This window comes from Oryx dammah, unplaced genomic scaffold, assembly GCF_014754425.2.
Source record: "Oryx dammah isolate SB20612 unplaced genomic scaffold, SCBI_Odam_1.1 HiC_scaffold_28, whole genome shotgun sequence".
NCBI lineage: Eukaryota > Metazoa > Chordata > Mammalia > Artiodactyla > Bovidae > Oryx > Oryx dammah.
In genome coordinates, this window is record NW_024070212.1 from 38,796,888 (window position 1) to 38,819,210 (window position 22,323).

Here is a 22,323-nt window from a genome sequence, read left to right on the forward strand (position 1 = left end):
ACATTCTATAACTGACACTAGTTAATGCTAAAAATATTAATTGAAATTGTAATTTTCAAAGAGCATCACTGTGTTGCAAGTCACTCTCTACTTTGTGTAGTGTGATAAATCATGGCAATGTTATTAACTGGTTTACAAGCAGTCCCATTTTCATTTTAAGTCCTCCCCAAACAGTGTACTTATAAAATCCAGTGTATTTGAAATTTGATAACAATTCTATTCTTTTTTTAACAACTGAAACTTTTCACATGAGTAACATTGGTCTCACTTTCAACCAGATGAGATCTCTTTTCCTTCTGAATGAAAGAGTACTGCGTGCATCTCTATAGAACAAGAGATCCTACCTCCCACACAGTTATTGGGGCATGTTTAGTGCTTCCTTAAGTAGAATCTAAATATTTGTTGTCTAATTAATTAAATAAAACCTATATACTTGCAGCCTCAGACAAGCTCAGTGATAGATTGGCCAACATATAGCCTTACATGAATATTTTTATTTTTGATTATTTATCATTATTATTTATTTTGATTATTTTTGATTAAACATAGAAAGCCAATGAATATGAGTATATTGAGTAATATGGATTCCTAGGTCTGTTTTTATAACAATGCTTACACCACCTGAATCATGTTTTGATAAGAGTCTAAAAAATCATTTGTCCTTTTATATCTGGTTTATTTCATGCACTATTGTGTTTCAAATGTTCCATGTGGTAGCATGTATTAGAACTTCATTCCTTTTCTGGTTGAATCACATTCTATTATATGTATATATCACATTTTGTGAATCTATCCACATATTGATGGGAACTTGGTTTGTTTTTGCTTTTTCATTATTGTGAATAATGTTGCAATGAACATTCACATACAGATGTCTGTTTTAAATTGCGAATTTCAATTCACTTAAGTATATACCTAGGAATGGCATTGTTTGGTCATGGGATACTTCTATGTTTAGTATTTTTAGAGATATTATATGGGGCCACTTATTTGAAATTTCTAGAATAGCAAAGTTCATAGAAATGGAGAGTAAATTATCAGTTACCAGGGCCTGGGGAGAGGAGAGGAATAGAGACTTATTGCTTAATGGTTAAACGGTTTCAGTTTGGGCTAAAGAAGTTTTGGAAATAGTATTGATGATTGCATAACATTGTGAATTTAATTATGCTATTAAATTTTACACTTTAAAATGGTTAAGATGGCAAAAATTTATGTTGTATATATTTTCAACAAATTAAAGAATGAATAGTAAAAGAAGTTGTTTATTCACTGTCGTATCCAGCTCTTTTGTGACCCCATGGACTGTAGCCCACCAGTCTCCTCCGTCCATGGTATTTCCCAATCAAGAATACTGGAATGAGTTGCCATTTCCTTCTCCAGAGGATCTCCCCAACCCAGGGATCAAACCCAAGTCTCCTGCATTGACAGGCTGATTCTTTACCATTGAGCCACCAGGGAACATTAGTATAAATATAATATACCGCGGTTCAGTTCAGTTCAGTCACTCAATCGTGTCTGACTTTTCACGACCCCATGAACCGCAGCATGCCAGGCCTCCCTGTCCATCACCAGCTTCCGGAGTTTACCCAAACTCATGTCCATTGAGTAAGCGATGCCATCCAGTCATCTCATCCTCTGTTGTCTCCTTCTCCTGTGCTCAATCTTTCCCAGCATCAGGGTCTTCTCCAATGAGTCAGCTCTTCTCATCAGGTGGCCAAAATATCTCAGTTTTAGCTTGAACATCAGTCCTTCTAATGAACACCCAGGACTGATCTCCTTTAAGATGGACTGGTTGGATCTCCTTGCAGTCCAAGGGACTCTCAAGACTCTTCTCCAACACCACAGTTCAAAAGCATCAATTATTCAGTGCATATCTTTCTTTATAGCCCAACTCTCACATCCATACATGACCATTGGAAAAACCATAACCTTGACTAGACGGACCTTTGTTGGCAAAGTAATGTCTCTGCTTTTGAATATGCTGTCTAGGTTGGTCATAACTTTCCTTCCAAGGAGTAAGCATCTTTTAATTTCATGCCTGCAATCACCATCTGCAGTGACTTTGGGGTCCCCCCAAATAAAGTCAGCCACTGTTTCCACTATTTCCCCATCTATTTGCCATGAAGTGATGGGACCAGATGCCATGATCTTTGTTTTCTGAATGTTGAGCTTTAAGCCAACTTTTTCACTCTCCACTTTCACTTTCATCAAGAGGCTCTTTAGTTCCTCTTCACTTTCTGCCATAAGGGTGGTGTCATCTGCATATCTGATGTTATTGATATTTCTCCCGGCAATCTTGATTCTAGCTTCTGCTTCCTCCAGCCCAGCGTTTCTCATGACGTACCCTGCATAGAAGTTAAATAAGCAGGGTGACAATATACAACCTTGACATACTCCTTTTCCTATTTGGAACCAGTCTGTTGTTCCATGTCCAGTTCTAACTGTTGCTTCCTGACCTGCATAAAGTTTTCTCAAGAGGCAGGTCAGGTGTTCTGGTATTCCCATCTCTCTCAGAATTTTCCACAGTTTATAGTGATCCACACAGTCAAAGGCTTTGGCCTAGTCAATAAAGCAGAAATAGATAGATACTTTTCTGAAACTCTCTCATTTTTCGATGATCCAGCGGATGTTGGCAATTTGATTTCTGGTTCCTCTGCCTTTTCTAAAACCAGCTTGAACATCTGGAAGTTCATGGTTCATGTATTGCTAAAGCCTGGCTTGGAGAATTTTGAGCATTACTTTACTAATGTGTGAGATGAGTGCAATTGTGCGGTAGTTTGAGCATTCTTTGGCATTGCCTTCCTTTGGGATTGAAATGAAAACGGATCTTTTCCAGTCCTGTGGCCACTGCTGAGTTTTCCAAATTTGCTGATGTATTGTGTGTAGCACTTTCAAAACATCATCTTTTGGGATTTGAAATTGCTCAACTGGAATTCCATCACCTCCACTAGCTTTGTTCGTAGTGATGCTTTCTAAGGCCCACTTGACTTCACATTCCAGGATGTCTGGCTCTAGATGAGTGATCACACCATCGTAATTATCTGGGTTGTGAATATCTTTTTTGTACAGTTCTTCTGTGTATTCTTGCCACGTCTTCTTAATATCTTTTGTTTCTCTTAAGTCCATACCATTTCTGTCCTTTATTGAGCCCATCTTTGCATGAAATTTGCCTTTGGTATCTCTAATTTTCTTGAAGAGATCTCTAGTCTTTTCCATTCTATTGTTTTCCTCTATTTCTTTACATTGATCCCTCAGGAAGGCTTTCTTATCTCTCCTTGCTATTCTTTGGAACTCTGCATTCAAATGGGTATATCTTTCCTTTTCTCCTTTGCTTTTCGCAATGTACCACAATGAACAGATTTTATACTTTGATTGGGTGAATTGCATGGAATGTGAATTATGATCCATGAAGCCATTTGAAACATACAGTTTATCTAAAGGATTACACTTACAAAGGGGAAGTTTAAGGTTAGTAGCAGGAGGTAGCTGAAATGGATTGGATTTGGGAAATTTATGGTTCTGCCAACAAACAGCCTATTCTAGGCACTCTGAGGCTACATGAAAAGGGAAAAAAAGCCTTAGTATCTCCAGGGACTTTCATAGGAAACCATTCAAAGCAAGGGCATTATATTTTGTTAGCTATTCTTTTAAACAGCTTTTAACTTATCATTGGGCATTCAGTATGGCTTAGGAGCTGCACATTTTACAATGCTTATATATAACATTCATTGTGAATTTGAATCTTTATAATCACCTCTTTAAATTATGAATAGTTGAATATAGTATGTTCATTAGAAATTAATGGGATATGTACAAATGCTGGCTTTTTCAATATGTTTTGCTTTTCCGTAATTTGATTTCTGATTGAGATATTTTGTGTTTGAGAATGTTACAGTTTATATTTTACCTGCTCCTCCTCTTCTCAGTCCCGCAACTTAGTGTTAAGCAAGTATGGCAGGTGATACATAGATTTGAGAAGTAGGATACAATTTCCTCTGTTTAAAAAATAACTCATTTTTATTACATTATTTGTTCAATTACTTTTCCCTATTTTTAACATATTTTTCAGCTGCTCCAGTTGATGTACTAAAAGCTCTAGATTTTCACAATTCTCCAGAGGGAATATCAAAAACAACGGGCTTTTGCACAAACAGAAAGAATTCAAAAGGTTCAGATACTGCTTACAGAGTTTCAAAGCAAGCACAACTTAGTGCCCCAACGAAACAATTATTTTCAGGTATGTTGTTTTTATTACTGTGACTACTGCTGCTTTGATAACTATTATTATTCCTTTTTATCATGCTACATAATGCACCATTATGGGGGGATTTTTCATAATGGTTTGAAAAATACTTGGTGAATTTTTTTTTTCCTGTCCTTGAAAGCACTAAATGACCTGGTATTAATTGTCTAGAAGTCATGATAATGTAGGGGAAGGGAGTAGTGAAATGACAGTTTCTGAGTATCACATTTTCTTAGTAAGTACCTTATTATGAGTGCTTTCTTGCTATTGGATACATATCCATTGTTTTTTTCTTACATCTTCACTAAGTTGAGTAGCCTTGTTCCTATTTAACAGAAAAAGAAACTGAATTTCACTGAGACTCTGACTTATCCATATTACAGAAAGTCAATATTTAATGCAAGGTTTGTTTAATTGCCAAGGCCAACATTGTCTTATCAAGTATGCCTTTTTGGTCTTTTAGGATCTTTTCAGAAATAATTTATTCTTTAAATTCTTAATATTATCCTCTACTGTCCTCATGTGAAGGAACTCAAGTTCCCTATTTTTACATAAAACTCTTTTCTATTGATAGAAAAATTATAAATCAAAGGACTAAAAATTTACAAAGCAAAATAGCATATTTTTCAAGAAAGTATCTTTTAAAGTATTTTTGAACATAGATTTATTTTGCTAAATCATTGATTCTTCCAAAATATTTCCTGTCTTGAAAAATGCAAATTTGTGGTGGACAAAAATAACAAAATGCAAATATAAAGATAAAATGCACACTTTTTCTGACTTAAAATGAAAAATTAAATGCATGAAATATTTTTCAAATCAAATTGAAAGTTGTAAATAGTAAAAATTAAGCTGCTTTTCTCTTTATTTGCACTCTAATGCTGAAATAGGAAAAGAATGGTAATTTTCAAGAAAGAAACAGAGAGTAAAATAGATTAATGGAAAAGCTTTAGAGATACTCAAGAAGTTAGTCTATAATTTTTTATATGTGGCTCATCATCTCAGGATCAGTTTTTCTGTCCTCTGGCGTAGTAGTTATTTTGATTAATTTGATTATTTCTGTTGTTTATTCTTGGAAAAAGAGCACAATGTGTACTTCTAGGAGGTCCTTCTATGTCAGTTAACAGAATAATCATTTCCCCCTCTTCTCAAAACATTGTGTCTTAGGTATGTGATTTTAATAATGAGTAATTCAGATAGGAAGAGACATCTATATCTCTTTCTGCATGCAAGTGATTATAGGGTTACCTTCCTGGAAGATATGGTAGATTCCTGTCAATTAATACAAAAGAGCATTTAATAAAAATTACCAACACTTTTACCATTAAAAAATCTGAAGTGAATATGTGAGTAGTATTCTTTATTAAAATAGTGAAAAATCTTGGGAATTTTATTTGAAATACTTTTTCTTTCATTATGAAAACACAAAGTAATAACTTCTTTCCTAATGAATGAAGTAAGCAGTAGTATTGGAAACTTCAACATTAAGGTTGGGGGAAGTGTTTTCAGATTGTCATTGTAATGTTCTGTTGAGTTAAGGTATATGTCCTCCAAAGTCCCAGTTTGAGACCTTGAATTTAAATACCTGAGAACTCTGTTCCTGTGACCTGAATAGATGCTGTAATTTGCAAATTTTACCTGGTCTCTTTAGAACACCTGCTGTGGGACAGACCCAGTACAAGAAACTTTGTGTATATTGAACTTTATGTTCATAACTCCCTGGAAAGAGGAATATTTCAACCCAAGTAATGGATTAGGTGTTAGAAATGTGAAATATCTGAATACAGTCACAGAACCCATGGATGATTTAAAGCTGAGAGATAGTTTAGGGGCTCTTTTTAGACTAAAATGGGCTTTTCCCATTATGCAAAATTACCTTCACACATTTTAAAAACTCTACCAACAAGTTACATCAGAAAGAGATTTTATTCAAAGGGAGACATATTCTGCATGGAAATATATGGAACAAAAGTTAAAAATTAAACCCAAATAATAGTTGTTGTCCTTTTTTAATATCAAATGTATTCATGGATGCAATATCTATTGATGTTAAAAGCCCATTTAGGGGATCATTTTTGAATCTGATATACTCTTCTGAGTGATTATTACTCATCTAGGATTTATGTATACATCCTTATTAAAGGTGGTAACATTTTTTTCCTCTAACAACAATCATTTAACAGAGAGGATACTTTATTCTTAGTTTGTGTTTATACATTTTAAAACATACTAAGTTGCAAAATTACACATTTTTTTCTGTATCATATATACTGATCACTACTATTTAGATAAAATTTCACATCTTAAGTGGTTGAACTTGTGTTATTGAACTTACTTTGCAATGAATTATCTCTGATAGATTTAGTTGGTTGAAACAAATTTGATTAGCATCTTATAGGGAGGAATCTAAATAAGTATCTAGGTTATATTGTGGACATTTTGACATTGAGTCATGATTTTTTAGAATTTATTTTTTAAAGGTCATAACATAAAGATTACAATTAAAATATTATTGCTTAATTTTAAATTGAGAAATGCTTCTATAATTGACAGATTTTACTCATTGCTATAATTAGAAGTTGACAATTTTCAAAAGCTGTATTACATAAATGGGATGATTAATATTTGTTACAACTTATTAAGTCTTACATGAATATACTATTTCCTGAAATTCCTCTATTTGTAAATGTCCTTTATTAAATAATTTTTGCAAAAATATTGTTTTCTCCAACTCATACTATTTGGCATCATTTTTTTGAGTACAGAATATATTTGAAAATTGAGGTATTCAGGGAAAGAAGTCCTATAATTCTCAACAACATTTTGACTTAATCATTTGAAGAAAAAACTTCTTTGTTATTGAGCTTCCTCAATTTTAGGCTGTATTACTTATATTTTTATTTGTAGTAAAAGAAGCTAAAAGATGTTTTTGTTAATTGATGTGTTTTATTATCTTTCCATTCTATATACATGATCATTTTTCTTCTATTGATTTTCATAAATATAAAATTGTATATCTCTGTGGCACAAATCATATCAAACAAAATTCTTACTCTGTGTGTGTGTTTGTGTATGTATATAAATTGCAATGAAAGCAAGGTTTTTATGATCTATTTGTGATCCAGTGAAGTTGTATTGGTAAATTATTTTAAAGATTAAAATTAAGAATTCTAAGTAGACATTATTTGTTTGGAGGCATCTAGCTAGATTTTAGAGTATCTAGATTTTAAGTAGATTAGAACCAAATAGGTAACGTTAATTGACTTCTTTGTGACATATTCTAATTTGCTTTCCATAGCATTTTAATTAATTCCATTTCATAAGACACTACATTATTTTAAGTGGCTGCATAGAATTCCACTGTATTAATATTTTAAAATTTTATTTAACCAATCCCAACCATTGCAGGCAATTTTAATGTTTTATTGTTATAAATAGTATTCTAATTAATTGACTTGGTGTGCTGCGATTCATGGGGTCGCAAAGAGTCGGACACGACTGAGCAACTGAACTGAACTGAACTGAATATCTTTATGTATCAGTATCCCTCTCACTTCTATAACTTCTTCAAATTAAAACTTAAAGTCTCCTATAGTCTTCTGAATTTGAATTCATGGCATTCATATTTGTAGTATTTTTATTATTTCATACTACCATACATAATAATGTATGTAATGGATGGACTGAATATGGAATTTCTTGGTGTTGACTTATGCATGCACATATACACCAGTTTTGCACGTGTAAAAATTTTAATTTAAATAATTTCATCCTTCAAATAACAATACCTAGTTTACTTATGTCCCAGGATATTAAAAGGATTAAATAAAATATATATGTAAACTTATTTTTGAAAAATAGAACCCAAAAATTTATATGCAGTGTTTTTAGTAAAAAAAAAAAACAAAACAAAACAACACAATAGTCATTGCTTAAATATCTGAGATATATTGTGGTAACCATTTAATTTATATATTTATTTAATAAATGCTTACTAAGAACTTATGTAGATCTGGCCCCATGTTGGATATTTGGGATATGATGATGAGAGGGAAAAGAAAAAAAACTAACCCTCTTAAATTTAGAATCAAATTAACCAAGTATCTAAGAGTTCTGATTTTAATGACATAAGCTTTTTATTAGTGAAACTTCATGTGTGATAGAAAAAACTCCTCAGAAAATCTTTAGCTTTTGAAGAGATGACTAAAAGAGTACCACCATATGCTGTGTGCTTACAATGCCTCTTTAAAAAGAGGATAGAGGGCACAGATTAGACAAAGGCAGAAAATACAAAGTGTACACCAGAATTTTCATCTTAAGTGTTCTAAAAGTGCTTATTGTGTGTTTGATATTGAATTGGCACCAAGATCTTGTTTCCTAACTATGCATTCAATTTTACATAATCCTTGTGCTTTACATGAGTGGTGGCAAAGTCTGAATACAGCTTCAACAATTATTACAGACAAAGATTAATAGAATCCCTTCCCCACTGGTTTTTAAGTCAGTATCGTTGTTACTGTTTGAAATTTGGTTACTGGTTAAGACCACATTGGTAAGCTGAAAAATAATAGGGTGATCCAGGAATAGTTTGGAATTTCTGACTCTTTGGCATTCTGCTTTCAGGGGGAACTTTTCCAGAAGATTTTTCAATATTATTTACAATAAAACCCAAGAAAGGAATTCAGTCTTTCCTTTTATCTATATATAATGAGCATGGTATTCAGCAAGTCGGTGTTGAGGTTGGGAGATCCCCTGTTTTCCTGTATGAAGACCACACTGGAAAACCTGCCCCAGAAGACTATCCCCTTTTTAGAACTGTTAACATTGCAGATGGAAAGTAAGTAACACAATAATCCAATGTTTTAACTGTGTGGAAAGCAGTTCCTTCATTTAGTCATTCAACAAATCTTTATAAAGTGTGATGCAGTTTTTCTAGGGAGTGGTGATGCAGAAATGAACAACAATAAAATACCTAATCTTACATAGTTTACAATCTGGGTAGACAAGCAGTGAATGATAAAAAATTACTAATGAATAGTTTATCAATTGGTGATAAGTGACAGGGAGAAATATAGCAATGAAAAGACTAGGGGATGATGGTGGGGAGTGCAGTTTTAAGGAGTGAGGTCAGGGATAGTCTTACTAAGAAGATGACATGCAAAGGTGGTAGGATGCATGCCACTGCTAATAATTAAAAGGATACTATTCCACACGATGGAAAAACAAATGCACAGCCTCTGATTCCGGCTGGGACTGATTTGGCCTAAGCAATATCAAGGATGCCAGTGTGGAAGAAACAGAGTGAAACTTTGGTTGAGGATGGAGAAGCAGCGGGAGGGCAAATGGTCTGACACTTTGTGTTGTTGTTTGGTCAGTAAGTCCTATCCGACTCTTTTGCAGCCCCATGTAGATGGCCAGGCTCCTCTGTCCATGGGATTTCCCAGACAAGAACACTGGAGTGGGTTGCCATTTTCTTCTTTAGGGAATCTTTCTGACCCAGGGATGAAACCCACGTCTCCTGCATTGGCAGGAGGATTCTTTTTCAATGAGCCACCAGGGAAGCCCATAATACATTGGATTATAGGTGATTGTAAACATTTTGGATTTTATTCCGGGTGAATATGAAGTCACTGTAGACGTTTTGAGCTAAAGAATGATCTGATTTGACCTCCTCAGATGGAGCTAGTGGTAAAGAACCCGTCTGTCAATGCTGGAGACAAAAGAGACTTGGGTTTGATCCCTGAATTGGAAAGATCCCCTGGAGGAGGGCTGTTAACCCATTCCAGTATTCTTACCTGGAGAATTCCATGGACAGAGGAGCCTGGTGGGCTACAGTTCACAGGGTTGCAAAGAGTTGGACACGACTGACGTGACTTAGCATGCATGCATGCACCAATAATATTAATATTGACAATCATAGGAAGTTTTATATAATACTCAATATGTGCTGTGTACTGTTGTGAACACCTTATACAAGTTAACATTTAATTTTTCACAACTCTTTGAAGAAAATAATACTAATAAACCCATTTTACAGATAAGGGAAGTGAGGTACTGGGAGTTTAAGTAATTTGCATTTGTAAAGTGGCAAAGGTAAGGTTTGAACTCAGGTAGTCAGACTGTCCAATAACAGCCACTCTCTTAAGAAAATCATGCTGAATTCTGTATTGTGAATATTGTTTAATATTGTTTTGCTCCCTATCATTTCGGGAGCAGGTAAAGACAAATAAATGTTTGTTAAATGTACTTGACATTTTATTGCTGAATTTAGGCTACTAAAAAGATTTATCACAAATATAACATTTGATTATATACATAAGAAAGAAATAGCTGTTCAGATGGAAGAAAAAAAATTCACACTCAGATTACCACTGTCAGAACCATGGAAAAACTGCCTCTCAAACCCAGGGAAAAACTGGGCTTTCTCAAGTAATTTACATCATTATCCTTAATATGAAAAGTGTTGATAATTCTATGAGTGAAAATACATCAGAGTAAGAAGTGTAGGGTATAATGTTATAGATTGTTTTAGATACAGCAGTTCTCTTTGGCATGGTCGCCTTGAGCAAAGACCTTAGAAGCCAGGGAGTGAGCATGGGGGGTTATGGAGGAAGAGCATTCCTGGCAAAGTGAATTAGGTGAAAGGAACAAGAAAGAGGCAGAAGTGTGGCTGGAGTACTATGAATCAGAAAGCAGAAATGTGGACATGAGATAGAAGAGAGGCATGGGTAGGCAAAATTAGGACTTCGGCTTTTACTGGGAGTATCAGGTTAGCTTTTAGCTAGAGAGAAACTTCATACGACTCATATTTTAAAATGGCCACTCTGGTTGCATCAGAGTGGGAGCAGGGACCATTTAGGAGTCTAGGAGAGAGACATGGTTACCTGGTCAAAATTGTGAGATTTGAATCCTGAATATCCTGTGAATACAGGATTGACAGATTTCCTGATGAGATGAATGTGTAGTATGACAGAAAGAGGATAATTAGGAATGTTTCCAAAATTTAAGGCTAATTTAGTATTTTGAACATTGTATGTGACACCATGATTATGACATATTATTATCAGACCTTAAATTAATTCAACAAAAGTCCAGGTTAGAGTCCTAATCAACTTTCAACAATTGAAAGAAATCATTTTTATTTTATGTTAATGAAAAGCACATGCCCGCAGTAGCGGAGCGGATTTAATTGAAGATACAGGCTTCTTGGCAGAAACATGTGTAAATTTTACTCTCACAGTATTAAGTGCCTCCTAATATAAATCTTTGTGCAATTCAAACCAAGCAGACGCCTATGCTAGTTGAAATTGCTATGGAAAGAACAAAGATTAAGTGTATATGGAAATATACTTGGTCCTCATCAGTAGTCATGCCAAGTCACATGAAACAGATTTTTGAGAGGTTCCTGCAACTCTTTGGGTACTTTATTTTATGGATATAGTCCTAGAAACTTCTGGAATATTAATTTAGCACTTTTCATTTGGAAAAATAAAAGAGTGGTTTGCAAAATCCAAGTGAGCTTCATTTAGTTTATGTTAGCACAAGATACTGTTAATAAAACCCACCATTTTGTGATTTTGATTAAGGTATTTGTATTTCCAAAGGACTGGCCACAACTCCACTCCTACCCCCCCGCCCATCCCACCCCATCCCCATCCCCACTGCAAAGCCTGTCATCACTGCCCTGAATTAGCTGGTGCAGTATCTTCAGAGTGAATTGAGACTCTCACTCCACACATGCATTGACTATGCTTTCTTTACTTCCTGCCAACTCTGGAAAGGAGAGATATTGTGTCTCAGTCTTGGACCCTGCCCACAATACTGAAATATAACTGTCTTGAAATTAAAGTGGAAAAAGAAAACGAAAGCACTTGAAATAAATGCGAATAAAGACAGAGAAGCACATTGTGTCTTACAATTAAAGGTTCAATTGCTCCAGATGGAGCATTCATTCAATTAGTAGACATACCCTTTTAGAGCCTATATCAGGGGATCTCTCAAGTAGAATTCTTTTAAGTGAAATTCCACATTGGAAAAAAGCATTTATGTACATAAACTATTACTTATCCCATATCCCACCCCTAATCTCTATCAAATACCCTCATGAGGACATGGTGAGATCAAGCTATTGTTTCAACACAAGGTGAAGCAGAGGATGGGCACTTCTTTATCAGCACAGACAGCCAAACCTGCTGTGCATTTTACATGGCTGTGTGACTTTTTGAGTACTTACCACTGCTCTGGATACTAAGTAGCCACTTGTTAACTGATTGATTAATAAATAAGCCTACATTTTGTATAATTTAAGATCACTTGTATAATTTAAAATACATTGTACTTTCACATGAATAATGGTTTGACAACATCGTTGGAACTTACAGAATTATTTGGCTTTTTAAGGTGGCACCGGGTAGCAATCAGCGTAGAGAAGAAAACTGTGACAATGATTGTTGATTGTAAGAAGAAAACTACAAAACCACTTGACAGAAGTGAGAAAGCAATCGTTGACACCAATGGAATTATGGTTTTCGGGACAAGGATTTTGGATGAAGAAGTTTTTGAGGTAAAATAAATCAGACTTTATTTTTTCTGAATATTATTAATTTAGTTGAGTAGAGTTAATAACAGCAACAATCCATATATGCTATAAAGCAAAGTTGTAAACTTTAAAGGGTGGCCTACTTTCTTCCCCTGTGTGTATAGCAGTGCTGTTTTCTATTGTTTAGTAAGAGACTGAGTAGACAGTGGTGACTATAAAACCTGGGAAACTTTAATAGAGATTGGTTGATTTAAACACTGGCATGCTATTCTCTTGGGAAAGGCAAATGGCTTTCCTCTTAGTACTTTGCATTGTTTTCTTTGGAGAAAAGAACATTTTCTTCACTTCCTTCTCTCAAAGATTAAGTTAATGAAATGTACAAGTCAGATTTGTGTGTGTGTATTTCCAAGGTAAAACAGAGATACTCCAAAAGACACACTATATTTTTAAAAATCACTATTTCAATGTGAAGGTAATGGTTAAAAGCTCCTTTCCAGTTATAATTGGCCAATAATGATAATCACATTATTTATTTGACCCTTCCATCATTGTATCTGGTAACTCTTGCTTTAATTTTCATTTAGTCAATTATTAATGGAACAAACACATTTGACTCCATGAAGGGGTGCACTCCTGAGTTATTCAGTCATTACTCTGATGATTGTTTTTATACCATTTTTGAATAACAGTTTTCAAAGTGTAACAAAGTAAAGCTGTATAATATATTATGGTTTAATAGACAAGTTTTACATGGAAATACATTTGCTGCATTCTGCTGATACGTATATAGAGATACGTACACACACATAGTATGTGTTTTCAAAAACCACAGTGGAAATTCAGAGGGCCAGTAGAATATTGCATTTCTGTACTTAGTTATATAATCAATAGCATAATTTCAAATAGAACTATTATTTGCAACATTTCAGATTATTTGGGATTCTATTTGTTTCTGAGTTTCTGCACTGGTATATACCTACGTCTTTGACTCTAAACAAAATGTTTTAACACATTATATCACACTAAATTAATGACAAACTGATTCAGACAATATGTAAAAATAAACTCTCAGATATTCCAATATCATGCATTGATTACACACAAATGATAAATGAATATTTATTTATTAAATGAATGAATATTATAAATAATTTAATTTTGAGGTTTATAGGATTCTATTTTAAAATTAAACTGTTTATGAACATCAGTTTCATAAGCTAAATCTATTTTTGTAATGCACAGTACCTTATTTTCCTAGAATGAGTAATATGGAAGAAATATATCAGTTGAAGGTTTCATTTCATATATTAGTTTTATCTATTGCTGTACATATTCACAGAGCTTATGTAAGTTAAACAATGGAAATTAAGAGTAGATTGTTTTTGCCATAAATGATTAAATCATATGAGGAAATATATAATATTAATATTTATTAATTAGTTCTCAAAATTTACTGTTTCTGAAAGATAGTATTTGATATATTTACACATTGATTGGGTCTCCCTGGTGACTCAGACTGTAAAGAATTCACCTGCAGTGCAGAAGACCCAGGATTCGTACTTGGGACAGGAAAATCACCTGGCGAAGGGAATGGCCAACCACTCCAGTATTCTTGCCTGGAGATTCCATGGACAGAGGAGATGGCTCCACACTCCAGGGGGTCGCAAAGAGTCAGACACCACCGAGCGACTAACACACACACACACACACACACACACGCACACACACATGCATACATTGATTAGATTTCTTTTTCATACCATTTCATAGCATTGAGACTTCTATTTTTACCTGAACTTACTTCTAGGTGAATGTCATTTAATTTTTACTTTTTATTCCCCCTACCCTAACATGCTTGTAAAACCAGATTATATTCCACTTTATTTTCCATATACTACACTCATACTTACTGGGTCCAGTTTAAAGTTTTTAAAGTGTAGTTACAGACTATCACAGTCAGCTTCTCTTTTTTTTTTTTCAAAATAAATAATTGAACCTAATGTTACATATTAAAAAATATGTAATAAGCACCTCTATGTTTCATAGGCTGATTACAGTATCAACAATTAAAATATATAAAAATGATTCCTTAAAATATTTCCATGTGTATTCAACCACTACTAACCAAATATATCTAGCCAAGAGGTATCTAGTAAACTACCAAAGACAGAGGTACTGGAAGCAAAATTTATCATTATTTTCTCTGATTAAACATTAGCAATCTAATGCATAAACCATATTCTAAACTTTGAAGTAACTTCAGCTGTTTATCTTAAAAAATATCTAATATGCAATATTTGAATTGCAATCTACAGAGTTTTAAGAATTCAGCACTAAATAGATAAAAGCAAAACTAAAAATATTTTTTAAAGTATGATGAAATTAATTTATATGAAAATGCCAAAATGAATATGTAGACCGATAATTCAGATTATATACTTTTAGCATGGCAGAGTAAATATAAGAATTGATTTTGGAATGAGAAAAATTTGATTTTGAATCCTAATACATAGTTTAATCTGGAGAAGGCAATGGCACCCCACTCCAGTACTCTTGCCTGGAAAATCCCATGGACCGAGGAGCCTGGTAGGCTGCAGTCCATAGGGTCGCTACTAGTCAGACATGACTGAGCGACTTCACATTCACTTTTCACTTTCATGCATTGGAGAAGGAAATGGCAACCCACTCCAGTGTTCTTGCCTGTAGAATCCCAGGGACGGGAGAGCCTGGTGGGCTGCCGTCCATGGGGTCGCACAGAATTGGACACGACTAAAGCGACTTAGCTAGCAGCAGCAGCAGCACATAGTTTAATCATGTGTCTCTGTATAATTACTTTTTGTAAGTTGTAATTTCTTAGTCTTCAGATGAGAACAGTAATATTATCTCTCTCTTTTGTATTTTTTAAAAGATTGAATTTATGCATTTAAAGTGCTTGAAGTACTAGTACTAGACAGATTGTGACTCCTCTGTATATCTTTTTTCCAGGCTAAGAATATTTTTTTTTTCTTAGATGTACTTATTGTAACTATTTTTGGCTGCACTGGGTCTTTATTGATGTTCCTGGCCTTTCTCTAGTTGTGGTGAGCCAGGGCTACTCTTCACTGGGGTGTGCAACCTTCTCATTGTGGTGGCTTCTCTTGTTGCAAGGCGTGGTCTCTTGGGCTTTCTCATGGGTTTCAGTAATGGCAGCCCATGGGCTCAATTGTTGTGGCTCATGGGCTCTGGAGCAGAACCTCAGTAGTGGTGATGGGCTCTGTGGTCCGTGACATGTGCAGTCCTCCCAGACTGGCATTGAACTCATTTCCTTTGCATTGGACCCTCAGGGAAGTCCCCATGTCCCTTTAAACTGCATATGTTTTCCAAGGTTCACCCGTGGTGGATTCATGTCAATGTATGGCAAAACCAATACAGAATTGTAAAGTAAAATAAAAAATAAATTAAAAAAAATAAAATAAAATAAAGTGATTAAAAAAAAAGATAGTATGCTAGTAGACATAGTTTTCCTACAGAACAGCATGATAAGATGGAAACAACTTTCACATTTATCCATCTTTCCCAGTCTAGATGCATTTTTGTCAGAGTCTTTGAGACTTTTTTTTCCTATTTATTGAAATATAATTGAAGTACAATAATATAAAAATATCAAAAGAGTACTATTTAATCAGTTGTGACATATACATATATGTGTATACATATATGAGGATTCCCAGGTGGCTCAGTGGTAAAGAATACACCTGCCAATGCAGATATCAGAGATCTGGGTTTAACACCTGTGTCAGGAATATCTCCTGGAGGAGGATATGGAAAACCACTGCAGTGTTCTGGCCTGGATAATCCCATGGACAGAGCAGTCTCTTGTGAGCTACAGTTCATAGGGTGGCAAAGAGTTGGATGTGACAGCACACACACAGGCAAACACTCACGTATATATATACATATATATACACCTCTGAAATTATTGTCATCACACCCAGAGAAATTTTCCTCCTGTATTTTTATGATCCATCCTTTCTCCATCCTAAACCCTAGGTAATCTCTAATTTATGTTTTATCACTACAACTTTTATGTTATGGAAATTTTATAAATGGAATTGTACTATATGCATTCATTTTAGTTTGGCTACTTGTTATTCAGCATACCATTTTTGAGTCTTATCCATGTTTTCTTATGTATCTTTATTTTGCTTTTTTTCCTGAGCAGTTTTCTAATGTGTGAATAAAACAGTTTCTTAATCCATCTATTTTGCTAGAAAGCATTTGGATTGTTTCTATACTTTGGCTACTGCATACAAAGCTCTTGTGAACAATCATGCCCATTTTGTGTGGGAATTTATTTTTATTTGTCTTAGTTAAGTACCTAGAAGTTGAATGCTTGGGTTATTTGGTAGGTGCATGTCTTGTTGTTGTTGTTCAGCCACTAAGTTGTGTCCTACTCTTTGTGACCCCATGAACTACAGCACAGCAGGCTTCCCTGTTCTTCACTATCTGTCAGAGTTTGCTAAAACTCATGTCTTTGAGTAGGTGATATTCCAACCATCTCATCCTTTGTTGCCCCTGTCTTCTGCCCTCAATCTTTCCCAATATCAGGGTCCTTTCCAATGAATCAGCTCTTTGCATCAGGTGGCCAAAATATTGGAGTTTCAGCTTTAGTCCTTCCAGTGAACATACAGGGTTGATTTCCTTTAGAATTGACTGGTTTGATCTCCTTGCTGTCCAAGGGACTCTAAAGAGTTTTCTCCAACACCACAATTCAAAAGTATCAACTCTGGTGCTCAGTCTTCTTTATGGTCCAACGGTCACATCCATACATGATTACTAGAAAAACCATAGCTTTGACTACACAGACCCTTGTTGGCAAGTTGATATCTCTGCTTTTTTAATATGCTGTCTAGGTTTGTGATAGCATTCTTCCAAGGAGCAAGCATCTTTTAATTTCATGGTTGCAGTCACTATCCACAGTGATTTTGAGCTCAGGAAAATAAAATCTGTCACTGTTTCTACTTTTTCCCCCATCTATTTGCCATGAAGTGATGGGACTGGCTGCCATGATCTTACTTTATTGACTGTTGAGTTTTAAGTCAACTTTTTCACTCTCTTCTTTCACCCTCATCCAGAGGCTCTTTAGTTCATCTTTGCTTTCTGCCATAAGGTTGGTGTCATCTGCATATCTGAGGTTATTTATATTTCTCCCTGCATTCTTGATTCCAACTTGTAAGTCATCCAGCCTAGCATTTTGCATAATGTACTCTGCATATAAATCAAATAAGCAGAGTGACAATATGCAGCTTTGATGTACTCCTTTCCCAATTTGGAACCAGTCCATTGTACCCTGTCCAGTTCTAACTGTTGTTTGTTGGCCTGCTTACAGGTTTCACAGGAGACAGGTAAGGTTATCTGGTATTCCCATCTCTTTAAGAATATTCCACAGTTTGTTGTGATCCACACAGTTAAAGACTTTAGCGTAGTCAGTGAAACAGAAGCAGATTTTTTTTGGAATTCCCTTGCTTTTTCTATGATCCAGCCAATGTTTGAAATTTGATCTCTAATTCTTTTGTCTTTTCTAAACTTTTACACATGTAAGGTCTTGGTTCATGTACTGTTGAGGCCAAGTTCAAAGGATTTTGAGCATTACCTAGCTAGCATATGAAATGAGCACAATTGTATGGTAGTTTGAACATTCTTTGGCATTGACTTTCTTTGGGATTGGAATGAAAACTGCCCTTTCCCAGTCTTGTGGCCACTGCTGAGCTTTCCAAATTTGCTGGCATATTGAGTGCAGCACTTTAACAGCATCATCTTATAGAATTTGAAATAGCTCAGCTAGAATTCCAACACCACCACTAGTTTTGTTCAAAGTAATTCTTCCTAAGTCCCACTTGACTTCACATTCCAGGATGTCTGGCTCTATGTAAGTGATCACACCCTCTTGGTTATCAAGGTCATTAAGCATTTTCTTGTTTGTTTGTTTTGTATAGTTCTGTGTATTCCTGCCACCTCTTCTTAATATCTTCTGCTTCTGTTAGTTGCATGCTGTTTCTGTCCTTTATTGTGCCTATCTTTGCATGAAATCAAAGATAGGTATCTCTAATTTTCTTGAAGAGATCTCTAGTCTTTTCCATTTTTTTCTACTATTTTCTCTATTTCTTTTCATTGTTCACTTAAAAAGGTGTACAATACATGTATAAATAATATCATGAAGTAGTTTCATGCCCAAAAATTTCTGTGTGTTCCAACTATTCATCACTGCCTTTCCCCTAAACGCTGGCAACCACTAAGTTTTCACTGGTTTCTTAGTTTTGCTTTTTCCATAATGTCATCTAGTTGGAATTATACAGTTTTTAGTCTTTCCAAGTTGACTTCCTTCACTTAGTATTATACATTTGCATCTCCTCCATGTCCTTCATGGCTTGATAGCTTATGTCATTTAAGTACTGAATAATATTCCATTATTTGAATGTATCACAGTTTATTTTTCCATTCATCTACTGAAAGACCTAATTATTGGTTCCTAGTTTTGATAATTATGAATAAATCTGTATAGACAACCGGGTTCAGGTTTTCATGTTGATATGATACACGATGATATCATATTTACCTAAGATGTTGATAAGTTTTCAGCCTCTTAGTTTAAATACCAAGGAATGTATACAGATCATATGATATGAGTATGCTTAGTTGTATAAGAAACTAATAAAGTGTCTTCCAAAAGGAATGTGCTATCTTGCATTATCAAATTATGAAAATTCATTCATTATGAAAATTTCATTATGAAAATTCTTCCTTCACAGTTTTGTCATCATTTTAATAGGTGTGTAGTAGTATCTCATTTTAATATGTATTTCCCTGATGATATGTTGAGCATCTTTTCATATATGCTTACTTGCCAGCTCTCTATCTTCTTTGGTGAGGTATCTGTTAAAGTCTTTTGCCCATTTTTTAATCAGGTTATTTTTGTTTCAAATGTTTTTTGGAGAATAATTCTTTGTTAGATATGTCTTTTGCAGATATGTTCTCCTGGTTTGGCTTGTCTTCTCATTTCCTTGACATTGTATTTTGTGGAGTGCAAGTTATTAATTTTAATGAAGTCCAGCTCATCATTTATTTTTTTTCATGCATCATGCTTTTGATGTGGTAGCTAACAAGCCATTTTCCTACCCAGTTGTCATATAACCTTTCTTAATGTTCTCTTCTAGGAGTTTCATAGTTTTGCATTTAGATAATGATATATTTTGAATTAATTATTATAAAGGGTGTAAGGTTTGTGTTTAGATTCACTTTTTTGCATGTGGATTTCTTGTTCTAGTACAATTTGTTGAAAATTCTATCTTTACTCCATTGTATTGCCTTTGTTTGTTCCTTTGTCAAAGATCACTTGCCTATACTTACATGGGTTTACTTCAGGGCTCTCTATACTGTTTCATTGATCTATTTATCTTTTATATCACAAAAATCACATCATATTGATTACTGTAGCTTAATAGTAAGTCTTGAAGTCTGGGTGTCAGTTCCCCAACTTTGTTTTACTCACTTAACATTGAGTTGGCTATTCCTGGCCTTTTGCCTCTTGTTATAAATTTTAAAATCAGTTTGACGATATTCACAAAGTAATTTCCTGGGATTTTTAACTTGGAAAGTTGAAGCTGTAGATCAAGTTCAGACAACCTTACTTCCTGGCAATAATGAGTCTTTCTATCTGTGAAAATGGAATATTTCTCATTTAGTACTTTGATATATCATCAACATTTTGTAGCTTTTCTCATTTAGATATTGTTCATATTTTGTTATTATTTTCAATTTCACTGGTTTTGACTCTCATTTTTATTATTTCTTTCTTTTACTGCTTTGTAATTAAATTGCTCTTCCCCTTCTAGTTTTTCAAGGTGGAATCTTAGATGATTTGATTTTGTATTTTTCTCCTTTTCTTGTATTTCCATTCAATGTTAAAAATTTCTCTATGAGAACTGCTTTTGCTGCATACTACATGTTTTGATGAATTTTATTTTATTTACTTCAAAAATATTTTATAATTTTCTTCAAGATAGCACCATAGACTCATTGTACTTGGAAATGTGTAGTGTATTCTCCATTAAAAAAAAAAAAAAACTTTACAGAAATCTTTCTGTTATTGATGTCTAGTTTAATTTAACTCTGTTCTAAGGGCTGATATTGTATAATTCTATAATTCTTTTCTTCTAAGTTGTTTAGGTGTGTTTTATGCCCCAGAAGGTGGTTTGTTTTTGTGAATATTCCATGCAAGAAGAATGTATAATCTGCTGTTTGATAAAATAGTGTATAGAAGTCAATTAAATCTACTTGATTGATAATGCTGTTGTGTTCAAATATGTCCTTACTAATTTTGTGCAGCTGGATCTGTCAATTTCTGGTAGAAGGGTATTAAACTTTCCAACTATGTTATTATAATAGATTGTCCCATTTCTTCTTGCAGTTATATCACCTTTTGTCTTGTGCAGCTTGATGTTCTCTATTAGGCACATACACATCAAGGGCTATTGTTTCTTCTTGGACCATTGACTGCTTTATCAGTATAGAGCATCTCTCTCTATCTCTGATAACTTTCTTTGTTCTGAAGTCTTCTGTGTCTGAAATTAATATAGTTACTCATGCTTTCTTTTGATTAGTGATAGTATAGTCTATCTTTCCATTCCTATACTTTTAATCTATATATGTCTATATTGAAAGTAGGTTTCTAGTAAACAATATATAATTGGGCCTTGTTTTTTGATCTGCTCTGCATAGCATTTGAGGGTAATTCAGATTTCAGATCTCTATAGAAGATCCAAAATAATACTTGTTCAGGATATTGTTTGTCCTCCAATATGAGCAATTCCTTGTTAATGCATCAAAAGATTATCTTGTGATGCCAACAGTTTACAATAAAGTATCACACATTTTGTTTTGTCCCTTTTGTAAGTTTTAACTCTGATTTCTTTTTTTTTTTCCTTTAAGGCTTATCATTACTTTGTGACATCTTATTAACTTCTCAAAAAAAAAAAAGCCATCTTTTATTGCATTCTTGTTGTCACTGTCTATTACTGTGTTGTTTTGTAATTATCTAATAATGCATTTCTTTCTCATTAGACTGTAAATTTATCAAGAGCAGAATTTATATCCACTTAATTTAGTTACTGAATCAGTGGCATCAAACACAAACTCTGCCCAGTGCTTATATCCAATGAAAACTAGTAAATATATGGATGAACGTTATGCCTGCCTGCTAGTGGTTAAGGCTTTGTTAGAACCACCTGTCTGGAAGGACAAAAAAAAAAAAAGTGGGAAATCAAGAGATACTTGGAGTAACAGGCAAATTTGGCCTTGGAGTACAAAATGAAGCAGGGCAAAAGTTAACAGAGTTTTGCCAAGAGAACACACTGGTCATAGCAAACACCCTTTTCCAACAACACAAGAGACAACTCTACATATGGACATCACCAGATGGTCAAAATCGAAATGAGATTGATTATATTCTTTGCAGCCGAAGATGGAAAAACTCTATGCAGTCAGCAAAAACAAGATGGGAGCT

The 22,323-nt window shown here is 34.3% G+C and overlaps 1 protein-coding gene across 4 annotated transcripts in view; it reads left to right on the forward strand.

Annotated features, from left to right (window-relative positions):
* The window catches only part of COL11A1 (collagen type XI alpha 1 chain), a 223,231-nt gene that overhangs the window by 26,434 nt on the left and 174,474 nt on the right, over positions 1-22,323 (forward strand). For all 4 annotated transcript variants that reach the window (XM_040232197.1, XM_040232199.1, XM_040232200.1 and 1 more), the window contains exons 2-4: positions 4,070-4,237; positions 8,867-9,080; positions 12,644-12,806. In XM_040232197.1, coding sequence (XP_040088131.1) covers positions 4,070-4,237; positions 8,867-9,080; positions 12,644-12,806 — 545 coding nt within the window. The remainder of the gene's footprint in view (positions 1-4,069; positions 4,238-8,866; positions 9,081-12,643; positions 12,807-22,323) is intronic.